This window comes from Marmota flaviventris, chromosome 8, assembly GCF_047511675.1.
Source record: "Marmota flaviventris isolate mMarFla1 chromosome 8, mMarFla1.hap1, whole genome shotgun sequence".
In the NCBI taxonomy this organism is placed as follows: domain Eukaryota; kingdom Metazoa; phylum Chordata; class Mammalia; order Rodentia; family Sciuridae; genus Marmota; species Marmota flaviventris.
The window spans coordinates 79,857,689-79,870,983 of NC_092505.1; the positions used below are offsets into that span (position 1 = coordinate 79,857,689).

A 13,295-nucleotide genomic window follows, 5' to 3' on the forward strand; every position below is an offset into this window, starting at 1 on the left:
AAAACCTGATATTTTTAGTCCGCAACCTATATTTGAAAAAAAAAAAGTGTCCAGTTTTAACTTATGTTTAGTTGCTTTTCTCCAAAATCTTAAGTATAACTTTCATTGTCTAACATAATTTTGTCAACAATATTCTGAATGATAGTAGGTCTTGTAATATTATTAAGAAAGTATGTATATAGATGTATATACAGAGAGGAACTATGAATTCTTTTAACTATCCAAGGTAAGGAATGAAAAGATCATCACAGTCAAGAGTATTTCTCTTATGTTATCATTGTATGAATTCTTTTAACTATCCAAGGTAAGGAATGAAAAGATCATCACAGTCAAGAGTATTTCTCTTATGTTATCATTGTATTTATGAAAAAATAATCCAACATTATAAGCACTATTTCAGAAAATTAGGACTTAGCTAAAAGATATCATACTTTAAATATAAATGCCCATTAAATAATTTGTATGTATTTTCATAATTTATTTTAAAGCAAAAGGCCAAATATTGAATATTTTGTCAAAACTAAGGACTTGGGCTGGGAGTGGTGACATATTCTTATAATCCCAGTGACTCAGGAGACTGAGGCAGAAGGATCGTAAATTTGAGGCCAGCCTGAACAGCTTAGTGAGGCTCTATGCAAATTATCAAGACCAGGTTTCAAAAAAAAAAGTGCTGGGGATGTAAATCCATGGTAAAGTGCCTGGTTTACTCCTTAGTACTCCCCCTAAAATGTGGAAAAAAAATAAGGGCTTTCCAAAAGTGCACATTTTACCTCAATCTCAGAGTCACTGAAATGAAAAAAATAGTGAACATAAAAGAAGAATCTAAAATAGAAGTGATATTGGAGTCACATCAAAGGATTAACGATTTGCGTGAATTTTTGGAGCACAAAGTATTGGGATTGTATTGAAGCACAAATCAGAGAAGAACAATCTGTAGACCTGATACAAATAAGAGAAGTCTACAGAGAAAGTTATTTTCATATAAGCCTGGATTTTTTGTTCCAAACCCAACAAAATTAAAGCAAGACTTGACAGGTTATATACCTTGCCCATGCATTCATAGATTAATGCCCACCTGCTCATCTAGGAGAAGAAGAATTATAGCAATAGACCTTCCTGATAGCAGAAGAGATCCTTGACTACATTGTCAATTTTGCTTTCTTGTTATAAGGTAAATAAACAAGAAAATATCTATGTAACTTGACAGGAAACAATTAGTTCCTTGAAAATATAATACATTAATAAAATACAACAAACTACACATATGCATCATGTGTTATTGGAATGCTGAATTGAATGTGATCATTTCACTCCATATCCTGGGTTTGGTTGGTAACCTTCAGGGGAACAAAAAGCAGGACAAACATGGGTCCAAGTACATGCTAAGGCAGGAGGATCGTGAGTTCAATGCCAGCTTCAGCAAATTGGCAAGGTTCTAAGCAACTTAGTGAAACCCTTTCTCAAAATGAAAAAAAAAAAAAAAAAATATATATATATATATATATATATATATATATATATATATATATATATATATGAAAAAGGGTAGGGATGTGGCTCATTGATTAAGTGCCCCTGAGTTCAATCTGTAGTACAAAAGGAAGAAGGAAAGAAGGATGGGAGGAAGGAAGGAAGGGAGGGAGGAAGGAAGGAAATAAAGAAAGATTGATTTGTTTTAATTATGTGAAGTGGACCTTAAGAAATATAGAATAACAGAATAATATAAATATAAATATTTCTATGGTTTCTGTGTTGTAAGTGAAAAATACACTAAATTGCTTCCCTATTATTTGTCATAGTCTATCCTATGAACCACTCCTAATGACAACATATAAACTTAAATTTAAATGTATGATGTTTTCTTTATTAAACTTTAAGTGAGTTGATATGCAGCTATGTGTTTATCCTTTGAGCAAATTTAATTACATATTACCAAGGCTCAAGTAATGGTATTTACAAATTTGATTTATAAAATTTTAAAAAGTTAACTGTATACTACAAACTTAAGAATTAATATTATAGAACAACAATAACTGCAAAAATCCTTGAAGGATACTGAAAACATCCACGTTTACCTACATAATATTGTGAAAATTTTAATGAAAAGAGAACAGATATTGATATGAGATCTAAATTCTAAAAATGTCTTTTACACATTTTTACCAGTGAATCTATGACTTGCTTGTTTCTCAGGCTATAGATAATGGGGTTTAACACAGGAATTATGACAGTGTAAAATAGAGAAAGCATGTCTTGATCATTTGCTTGTGAAGATGCAGGATGTACATACATGAGGAGAAGGGGGCCATAGTATAAAGACACAGAAAAGAGATGGGCTCCACAGGTGGAGAAGGCTTTTCTTACACTCTTTTCAGATTTCTTTTTTAATATTATAAAAAGAATTAGGGTATAAGAAACAAGAATAGTCCCAATGGTGAAAACTTGTATGGAACCAGAGAAAATAAATATTAATAGATAATTAATAGAAGGATCATTGCATGAAATTTTTAACAGGGGTATAACATCACAATAAAAGTGATGTATTATGTTGGAATTACAGAAGGTTAATCTAAATAGAAAGCTTTCATGAATTAAGGCATGAAGAAAGCCACCTACAAATGACAAAACCAGTAGCCGGATGCATAGTCTATTGGTCATTATCATAGGATACAGTAAAGGGTGGCAGATAGCTGCGTAACAATCATAAGCCATTGCTGCCAGGAGAAAACATTCTGTGGTTGCACTGAATACAAAGGAAAAAAATTGTGTTTTGCATTCAGCTAGAGATATCATCTTGCTCCTGTCTAAGAAGCTGCCCAGCATCTTTGGGGTCACTGTTGATGATAACCAAGCATCCACAAATGCTAAATTCCCGAGGAAAAAGTACATGGGTATGTGAAGCTGAGGGTCATTCCAGATCAGAGAAATCAGACCAAGGTTTCCCACAAGGGTTATAAGGTATATCGCCAAGAACAACAGGAACAGGGGGAGTTTCCACTGTGGTTGCTGTGTAAGTCCTGTGAGAACAAACTCTGTCAGCAAAGTTGCATTTGCCTCTTCCATGCCTCATAGGATGTCCCGTGAAATGAAATAAAATGTAATGAATGTTAAAAAAATACAATGAGGATTCTTTTCTTTTTGGCAACCAGGGATTAAACCCAGGGACACCTAACCTTTGAGCCACATTTGCAGCCCCAATCTTTTTTGTTTACATTTTATTTAGAGACAGAGTCTTTCTAAGTTGCTGACAACCTGACTAAGTTGTCGAGGCTGGCTTTGAACATGGGATCCTCCTACCTCAGCCTCCTGAGCTCCTGGGATTACAGGCAGTGCCACCATACCTGGCTACAATGAGGATTTATAAAGAAAATATTGGAAGGCAAAGGTTGAGATAAAATTGTATTTTTTTTCAAAATGACATTAATAGTTTTAGAGAATTACATATAGCAAAAAAATTCAAATCAATAAACCTACAGGAAAAAACAAATTTAGAGAAAATGAGAGGTTTTCCAAATTTGTGATAAATTTATTGGGAACTGTTGAATGTGGTTGGAAATTTGATGTCCTAGACATGGTCCAAGATCTACAGAACTATCTGAATGACCTGGATTACAAACTAAAATGAATGTCATTTGAAGGAATTTGAAACTTACTTATCAGATAATATGCTCTTATACTAAGATTTATTAATATGTGTAATGATGTGATCAAATATTTTAAATGAAATATTTGTAATATGCAAAAATTTATAGGGATGGTACAATGAAGCATAGGAAACAATGAGAAAACTATTATTACTGTCCAAGAGTTCACAGACCAATAAACACATCTAATGGTCTTTTCATACCATATATATGTACGTACATATATATGTGTGTATATATATATATGTGTGTGTATATATATATATGTGTATATATATATATGTGTGTGTGTGTGTATATATATATATATGTGTGTGTAGATATATATATATAAAATATAAGGTATCACTACAAAAACAGAGTGAGTAATTCATGAAAGATTTAAGAATCTATACTTTAAAGATTCTTCTCTGACAATGCCAACATACTTGTATTGCCTAGTTTGGATATAATATGACATTTGTAGAAGTTAGGAAAATGATCAGGCATATTGAAATAATTCATAATGTAGAGTCACTAGGATTCAGTTACATATGTGGTGTTAGAGGTTAGCCAGTGAAGAGGAAAGCAGTGAATTGTTAAATGGGTTAGTAATATCAAAAATAAAACTGAATCCTTCAATTCATTATCAAATTTTCAAAAGGAGAACCCCCTTAACACCCAGGAGATATTGGTGTAAGTATGGGTCTGCTCGTCACTCATATGAGTAATGACCTGGGTAACTTCAGAGTAGGTGAAGGCATAACTCTAGATGATCTACCCATCAGAGATTATATTCAAGGAAAAGAGAAGGGGAAGTAAACGATGAGAAAGTTACATTAAAGAAGTTATAATATGGATAGTTGTCATTTATTAGATGGTATATCTGTACCCCTTCCTAAGACAAAACCTTTTGGTAGGCGGGAGCTTCCCTCCACTTAAGAACCCAAAGGCCTAGAATCTAACTTTTCATGGCCCTTTAACCTAGAGAGATGAGAATTGGTATAGGTTTGCCCAGTGAAACACAAATGTACAGGATTTAGAATGTGACAAAAAGATGCACCCTGCATCCACATCAGTAGTATTATTTGTGATTTTTTCACCTGAAATTCATGTCAGGAATTGAATCTCTTATTGAGGTAACAGGGAAGTAATTTTTGCTATTAATTGGCTGCCTTGGGTCCTTTTCCTGCCCATTTGTCAAGCAGTTTCCTCCATCCTCTGCCACATTTATCGCTTTAGGTCAGTTTCTGTTTAATAAACTTATTTATTATTACCTCTTAGATGTTGGATTGAACATAAGAGAAACAAGAGACAGAAAGAAAAAAAGTAGGGATCAGAGTGATCCAGAAGTAAAGGGGAAAATGGAGAGTAAAGCTTTGTGGTTATAACATAAGAAAGATAATGAAGAACAAAGTGTGTGTGTGTGTGTGTGTGTGTGTGTGTGTGTGTGTTGCTGGGGATTGAAACCAGGGCTTTATGCATGCAAGGCAAGCACTCTACCAACTGTGTAATAAGAATTGTAATGCATTCTGCTGTCGTTTATTTATTTATTTAAATCAATAAAATATAATAAATCCCAAAAAATATAAAAAAGAAGAAGAAGAACAAAGTAAAGAATGGCACTAAATACCAAAGTAAATGCTCTAATAGGACAAAGCATTAACAGAGATATTTTACTGTGGAAATTTATAAATTTTAGTGAGAGCATTTTCTGTTATGTGATGGAATTAATTTCAGAGAACAGTTGCAAGTGCATGTACAGAAACAAGTAGCACATGGTGAAAAGAGTGGAAGAGTGAGCTCTGAGCACTGGGAGCATTGTGGAGAAGGGCTGGCCTTTTCATCCTGCCTGCATCAAATGTAAGGCATTTCTCCTGTACACCATTGCAATAAATGTACACAAGAGAAAAGAGAGGAAGGAAAGGAGAGGAGAAGAGTTACAGGAAAAGTAGAAAGGCAGTTTAGGGTGAATGAAAAGAAAATAAGAGGAAGGGGGAAAAAACTAGACAGATAATAAGAGATAAGTTAATAAGTTCAGAAAAGTCAACCAAAGAGGAAGCATCCATCCAAGGAAGGTGACCGTGAGAGGAAGAAAAAGGTTCAGAGATTTGGATGCAAATGTTTGAGTTAACCTGGAATTCATTAAAAGTTGTGAACCAAGGGAATCTGATCTTTTTCTTCTATTCTAAATGCAATCCCTACCCCTCTCCTCCTGGATTTGAGTCCAAAAGAGCTATACAACTTAAAATTCTTATTTAAAGATGGCATGATTTTCACATATATACTTTTATTACCTGAACATTCTTTCCAGATAGTCAAGTTGTTTTGTCTTTAAATATGAGATCAAAAATAGAAACAAAATTTTAATAATTGATATTATTTTAGTGCATTCTGCAGCACTACTACTTTATTATGTCAATCACTTCAATCTATTTGTAATCATCATAACATCATGTGCTACCCTCAATATATACAAAGCAGATTTTTAATTTTATCTTTGCTAATACAGTGATTAAATTTGTTTTTCTTTGAAATCTTTCTTGTTTAACTGTACATATCTCTTTTTCTGTACCATCTTTATAAGCAGAATAACATGTAGCCAAAGATAGAAAACTAAGGCAATGTAAATAACCAGTACCAATAACTACACTTTGAATGAATTCTTATTTGGAATAGGATTCCCTCCATGCAATCCTAATCACTGGATGGTTGAAAATTACCAAGATCACTTATTGTGTGTGTGCTTATTAAGTCATAACTTCTGGAAAGAGTACCAGAAGAAATGTTTCATCATATTTCCTGGTAAATAAATATAAATATATAAATACAATATATATATATATATATATATATATATATATATATATATATATATATGTTAGAAGTGTGTGAAAGGACAGAATTAGTACTTGACAACTTAATATTTTCATTCAGAACATGTGAGTAATTAAACACAATGAGTCTTTTTACCAGAATATTCAGAAATATTTCTTATGCAAGAATCATTATAACTTCAACTCTAATCCTAGTCTTAAATTGTTTGAAGTTATACATAAGTAAATGAAGTGATTATAGTTAAATTAATAAGAAAATAAACATATCATTAAAGAACACAAATCAGTTTAGTAGCATTTTTCTTATCCAGATTTTAGCACAAAATTAAATACCATTTGTACCATTTTTCATCTTATCCCCTGGATCATATCATATCTTTCAAATCTACACTAAATTAATACAATCTAATCATTCTTTTACCTTGCATAAAAATATTTTAAAAAATAATTAAAGAAATATTTATTAAAGAAATAATTTATTTATTTATTCTTTAAATTATTAAGAAATAATTTCTGTCTTACCGATAACTTGAAAGGAATACTGGAGATACTTTAATATTCCATACTTGGATAATATGTCAAAATGAACCCCACTATTATGCATAATTATCATGCACTAAACATTTTAAGAATTAAAAAATATATTCGACATTATGAAACAGAAAAAAAATACAATAACATAATCAACAATAACAAGAGTAGCAAGTCTTTGCAAACTGATTGATTCTGGATGTTTAATTATATAGTCTCCAGGAAAAGTTTATATAAGGTTTACTTTGAACACAAGAGTCACACAGGTCTACAATTAGGTGCTTTTTCCAGAAGTGGAAGGAACAGAGATCTAAAATTCCCCTAAGACTGCCAGGGTCCCCTGAAGGACAAGTGAAGTTGTTCTAAGGGGCATTGAGGATTAGGACATGTATGAGAAGACAGATTGTCCCACACGCATTACCATCTCTGGAATCATAAAGTCACATTAGACAATTCTAGTTCTAACAACAAAAATTGCACTTTATTTCAATATTTTCTCTCCCCAGGGACAATTCTGACCTGTGTATGGAAATTTCAGTTTATATTAAAATATATCATTCTGAGTGATTTGATTAGTAGGTTTCTGGCTGAGCTCATCAAAATATGGTATCATTAGGCCAAGATCTAGAGTCCCTCCAGGAGCCAACTGAGTAATATTCAAGAGGAAAGTTTTCTTTCTCATGCAAACTGCAGCTTAGCTGTTCCACTTTAGCTAAAAGTTAGTGAGAAATATCACTAGACACATGTTAGGAGTAGCTAAGAGCAAAACAAAAGATAAAATAAAGCAAGGGTAAATTCCGGAGTCTTTAATTTAAACATTGTGTCAGCGGACACTTGCTAAGGACTTCGTCTTTGAAGGATGTAGATTATGAGAGATTCTTGATCATTATACAAACCCAAATTGGAAGTGGACTATCCTGCACATGGAGAAGCTGGTAGGAGTCAGATGGGACCAGAGGAGGAAGAGCCTGGGGGCATAAGTCAGGGACTTTGTTCTTTAGTCAAAAAGGAAAGGCACTGATGGATTATGAACATCTCTGTCTTTGGCTATGAAAGTTCAAGAGTAAAGTTGATGGATGATTTCAATATAGATAGTCTTTTCAATTTTAGTAATTTTAATAAGTAAATTCTGATATACTACTGTGATTTTAATTACATTCCTTGATGATTAACGTAATTTAGATGGCTTTTATAAATTTCTTTGACATCTGCATATATTCATTTTTGAAATGTTTATCGAAATCATTACCCTGTTTTGTATTTTGTGTGTGTGTGTTTACGTGTGTTTGTGTTGCAAAAGATTAAACTAAGGACCTCATACATACTAGAGAAATGCTTTACCACTGAGGTAATCCCAGACCTACTTCCTATATTCTTATTAAATAATTAGAGTTATAATTACTGATTTGGAGATTTTCCCCTATACCATACATATGAATATCAGATAAATTATTTGTGAATTCTGTTTTAGGTGTATTCTCAGACTAAAAATTCAAAAGACTTCTACCACAGTGACATTTCTAATGATCTATCAATAAGGTACATATCAAGACATTCCTTCAAAAGTGAAGCATAAGTTGCTACACCTGACCATTCACACAACCAAAAGATGTCCCAAATCTAATGGTCATTTTGGATTTGGAGACCATTTACTCTGTTCGTGGGTCTAATACTCTGAGCCATTTACCAAGTCACCTTAAGAGCTGCTTATGTTGAGAAGAATAATTCAAAAAGGAGTAGGCTGTGCATTTTACTTTGTTTATTCATTTAACTTCTATACTTCTCTCCTCCCTCCCTTATTAGGAGTTAGAATCCACATATTAGAGAGAACATTTGGCCTTTGGCTTTGGGGAATTGGTTTATTTCCCTTAGCATGATAGTCTCTCATATCCATCCATTACTGGAAAAATGTCATAAAGTCATTCTTCTTTATGGCTGAGTAATACTTCATTGTGTATATATACCACATTTTCTTTATCCATTCCTCTGTTGAAGGGCACCTAGGTTGACTCCATATCTTAACTATTATGAAGTTACTGTTTATTTAAACAAACAAAAAACAACAAAATATTTTCTTTATGCATGGCCTACCCAACAGCACTAATATTGCAGAGTCAACCTAGTGATGGAGTTAATGTTTGTGAGTTTGCATAGTTCTCCACATAATTCTGATGTGGGATATGGTTTCAGACTCAGTTTTAAAATATTTCCAGCCAATACCTGCACCCTGCAAAATACTAGACCAGATTTGTTTAGACACTTTATGACAGACATTCATATGCCATAAAACACTGAGATCTCTAGACCATAATCTAGATTTTGAGAAAGAAGCAAACTTCAATTTCTGATTGATTTTACTTGTTATTCCCTAAATATTAAATGATATTTCACTCTCCAGAATAATTTTCTCAATAATCTTCTAACCAGTAGAAGGTTTACAAGTTAATGAAGAAAAATATGTATATATGTATACAGAGAAAGTAACTATGAATTATTTTGAATATCCAAGGGAAGAAATGAATGGAACATCATAATAAGGAGTTTTTTCCCTACTATTTTCAGTATATACACGACATGATTTTACTCCAACACTACTAGATCTCTTTACAACTGAGTGAATTCACTACATGATATACTTTATATCTAAATAACCATTAAATATAATGTGTATTTTAGTAATTTATTTTAGGGCAAAAAGAAAAATATTAAATTTTTTTTCAAAACAAGGACTCAGTAAAAAATGTGTATTTTAACCCTTTCCCAACATCTCACTGAAATGACAAAAATGTTTTACATAAAGGAATAAATCTATAAGAGAATTGATAATGTGATTATATCAAAGGGCTAGTAATTTTAATGAATTTCTGTAGCATAAATCAGTTTGATTTCATTGAAGCACAATTCATAGAAGAATAATCTGTACATCTGACATGAAAAAGAGAAGTCTGAAGAGGAAGTCTGAGATTCAGAGTGGCCCTTGGTTGCTTGTTCCCTCCTCACCAAACTAAAGTTATATACCTGCCCATATATTTATACATTAACATCCAACTTCTCATCCAGGCAAAGGAGAATTACAGTAATGGAACTTCCAGTAGCTGAAGGAATAGAGAGTTGATTACATTATCAATTCTGCTTTTGTGTTATAGCAATGAATAATCAAGAAAAAAAATCTAGATAACTAACAAAGAACCATCTGTTCCATGGGAACATTATACTGCAATAAATCAACAAACTAAACATATGCAACCACATGAATTATTGGAAAGAAACAACAGCTTCAATGTGATTCATTCACTGCATTTCCTTGGTTTTAGGGGAACAAAAACAAAGAAAATGATGTGCCATTAATTTTGCCAGTTGAACCTCCAGAAATATAGAATAATAATATTTAGTTTAAATATATATCTACTTTTATATCACTTAAGCCAAACAAACACTAAATACCCCCCTGGTATTTGCCATAGTCAATCCTAGGACCCAATCCCTGTAATAAGAACATATATATCTCAATTTAATGAAGGATGATTTCTTTATTAAAAAAAATGTGAGGTAAGTTGACAAGCAGCAGCCATTCCAAATTTCAAATTTGAAAAAGAGTAATGCATTCTTGCTGTGCTTTTTGCATGGGGTTTATATTGCTTTAAAACATTTCACAAATAGGGTCTCATGTGGGTAAGCAACTGTGGTATGTATGTAAGATATACAGAGAGTAATTAAGAATTCTAAATTGCAGTCTTAAAGAGATTTTTTAACCCCAAATAAGTATTATCCAAAGGTGTTTATTGGCAAGAACCCTAAATATTGCCATTGTGAGCAAATGAAGGGTGAGGGTTAAAATGTATGTATGTGTACATTTATATATATGCATAGCCACATGCATATCATATATCTGGAAATACTCAAGAACAAATACACTAATGCAAATCTAGATACATATACCATGTGTGCATATAATCTGGTAGCAATTAAAATAGATTAAAAGGTGTCAGACGGGCTGGGGATGTGGCTCAAGCAGTAGCGTGCTCGCCTGGCATGCAGGAGGCGCTGGGTTCCATCCCCAACACTACATACAAATAAGATAAAGATGTTTTGTCCGCCCTAAAATAAATATTAAAAAAAATTCTCTCTCTCTCTCTCTCTCTCTCTCTCTCTCTCTCTCTCTCTCTCTCCCTCTCTCTCTCTCTCTCTAAAAAAAAAAAAGTTGTCAGAAAGGTAAATGGTTTAATCTGACACCTATGTATAAAGAATCATCTGGTAGCAATGTTTAAAAAGGAAGAGGATATCAGCAGATGGAAGAGGTGAACAGCTAGAATTTTGCAAACACTGGTGTGTAGATTTTAGGATGAGAGAATCTGTGGTATCAGTACAAAATGTATGGAATTTCAGTGATGGGAGAAAAATGTCAAAGATATACCTGTACATCAATCACTAATTGTATTTTAGAAGTTTAGAGAATGAGGAAATACAACCTTCAAGAATTTTCTTCCAGCTTTCTGGTAGATACTTTGGCATCCTATCATCTTACCTGAACTTGGTATAAACATTTAAATTTCCCAAGACAAAGACACATTGAAAAAAAAAAAAACTTTAGATATTAAAATTTTATTTATTTATTAAGCATTTTGGCCTTTAAAAAATGTTTTCTTTGCTGAGAAGAAGCTTTTTAATTCGATTCAATCTCATTAAAAAGCTTCTTCTCAGCAAAGGAAACAATCAATAATGTGAGGAGAGAGCCTACAGATTGGGAGAAAATCTTTACCACATGTACCTCAGATAAAGCATTAATCTCTAGGATACATAAAGAACTAAAAAAACTTCACACACACACACACACACACACAAATTACCCATTCAATAAATGGCCTAAGGAACTAAACAGACACTTCACAGAGAAAGAAATACAATCAGCAAATATATGTAAAAGTGTTCAACATCTCTAGAAATTAGAGAAATGGAAGTCAAAACTACAATAAGATTTCATCTCACTCCAGTTAGAGTGGCAATCATCAAGAATACAGGCAAGGGTCTGGGGATGTGGCTCAAACGGTAGCGCGCTCGCCTGGCATGCATGCGGCCGGGGTTCGATCTTCAGCACCAGATACAAACAAAAATGTTGTGTCCGCCAAAAAATTTTTAAATAAATAAATAAATATTAAATTTCTCTCTCTCTCTGTCTCTAAAAAAAATACAGGCAACAATAAATGTTGGCAAGGATGTGGGGGAAAAGGTACACTCATACATTGCTTATGGAACTGTAAATTGGCACAGCTACTATGGAAAACGGAACCACCATTCAACCCAGCTATTTCACTCCTCAGTTTATACCTAAAGATAGAAGAATGAAACGCACGTTATTATTTTAAGTATATATGTGACTGCATGACTAATATGATTCTACAAATTGTACACTCAGAAAAATGAAAAATTATATCCCATCTATGTATAATATATCAAAGTGCATAAATGCATTCTACTATTATGAATAACTAAAACAAATTAAAAACGAAAAAATGTTTTTAATATTTGTCTTCTGTTCTGCCAGCCTATTTCCTACTGTGTCTACCCATACTTAAAATCTTTAATTTAATATATTAGCTTTTTGAATTAGTAAGGGTCTTCAGATTGCCCAATAACAAATATGCACATCTAGAAAGGGCTTCAAAATTCAAGAGAGATAATGATAAGCAATTTATATCTTCTCTTTACTCAGAGGCAAATGAGTTGAGAACAACCACTTACTCTTTTTCCATGCCTTCACTGTTTTAATTGCCTTCTCATTGTATCCTGATTGCATTTCAGTTTGTTTTTTCCTCATGTGATATGTGAGTTCAATTGCTCCAAGAAGTGAAAGTCACCCTTTCCTCCCAAAAACATAAAGATGTGATGACTGACCAATGTCTTGGGATTTTTTTTTCTATTTGCTCAAACACAAACCTGCCACCACTGTGGAATAAATGACTGAGGCCCAGCCTATCCGTATGAAGTATCATACTCAACTCCTTTGGATATAATTACACTAGTACTCAATGTATTTACAAAGCAAGAAAATATAAACCATAAAGTGTTTCCACATTTTTTATACTTTAATTGTTCCACCATGATGAGAATATTTAATTGAAACTTCATACATGTTTCCGAATGAGATATACAAATGGTTTAAGTATATATTTAAGTACTAAAAACTTAATTCATTAACATTTTATAGCAATTCTAACTGAAAAGCCCTTTCAATAACACTAAGGACAGTACAAATAACTCCACAATTTCATGACTGTTTTAATGAAACAACAGGTATTAATGACAT

The 13,295-nt window shown here is 32.7% G+C and overlaps 1 protein-coding gene across 1 annotated transcript; it reads right to left on the reverse strand.

Moving 5' to 3' along the window:
* Positions 1 to 2,136: 2,136 nt before the first annotated feature.
* On the reverse strand, positions 2,137 to 3,063 carry LOC114098990 (olfactory receptor 5H17-like). The gene has a single exon (XM_027943200.1). It carries the CDS (start codon positions 3,061 to 3,063, stop codon positions 2,137 to 2,139), a length of 927 nt encoding a protein of 308 aa, XP_027799001.1.
* Between the last annotated feature and the right edge of the window lie 10,232 nt (positions 3,064 to 13,295).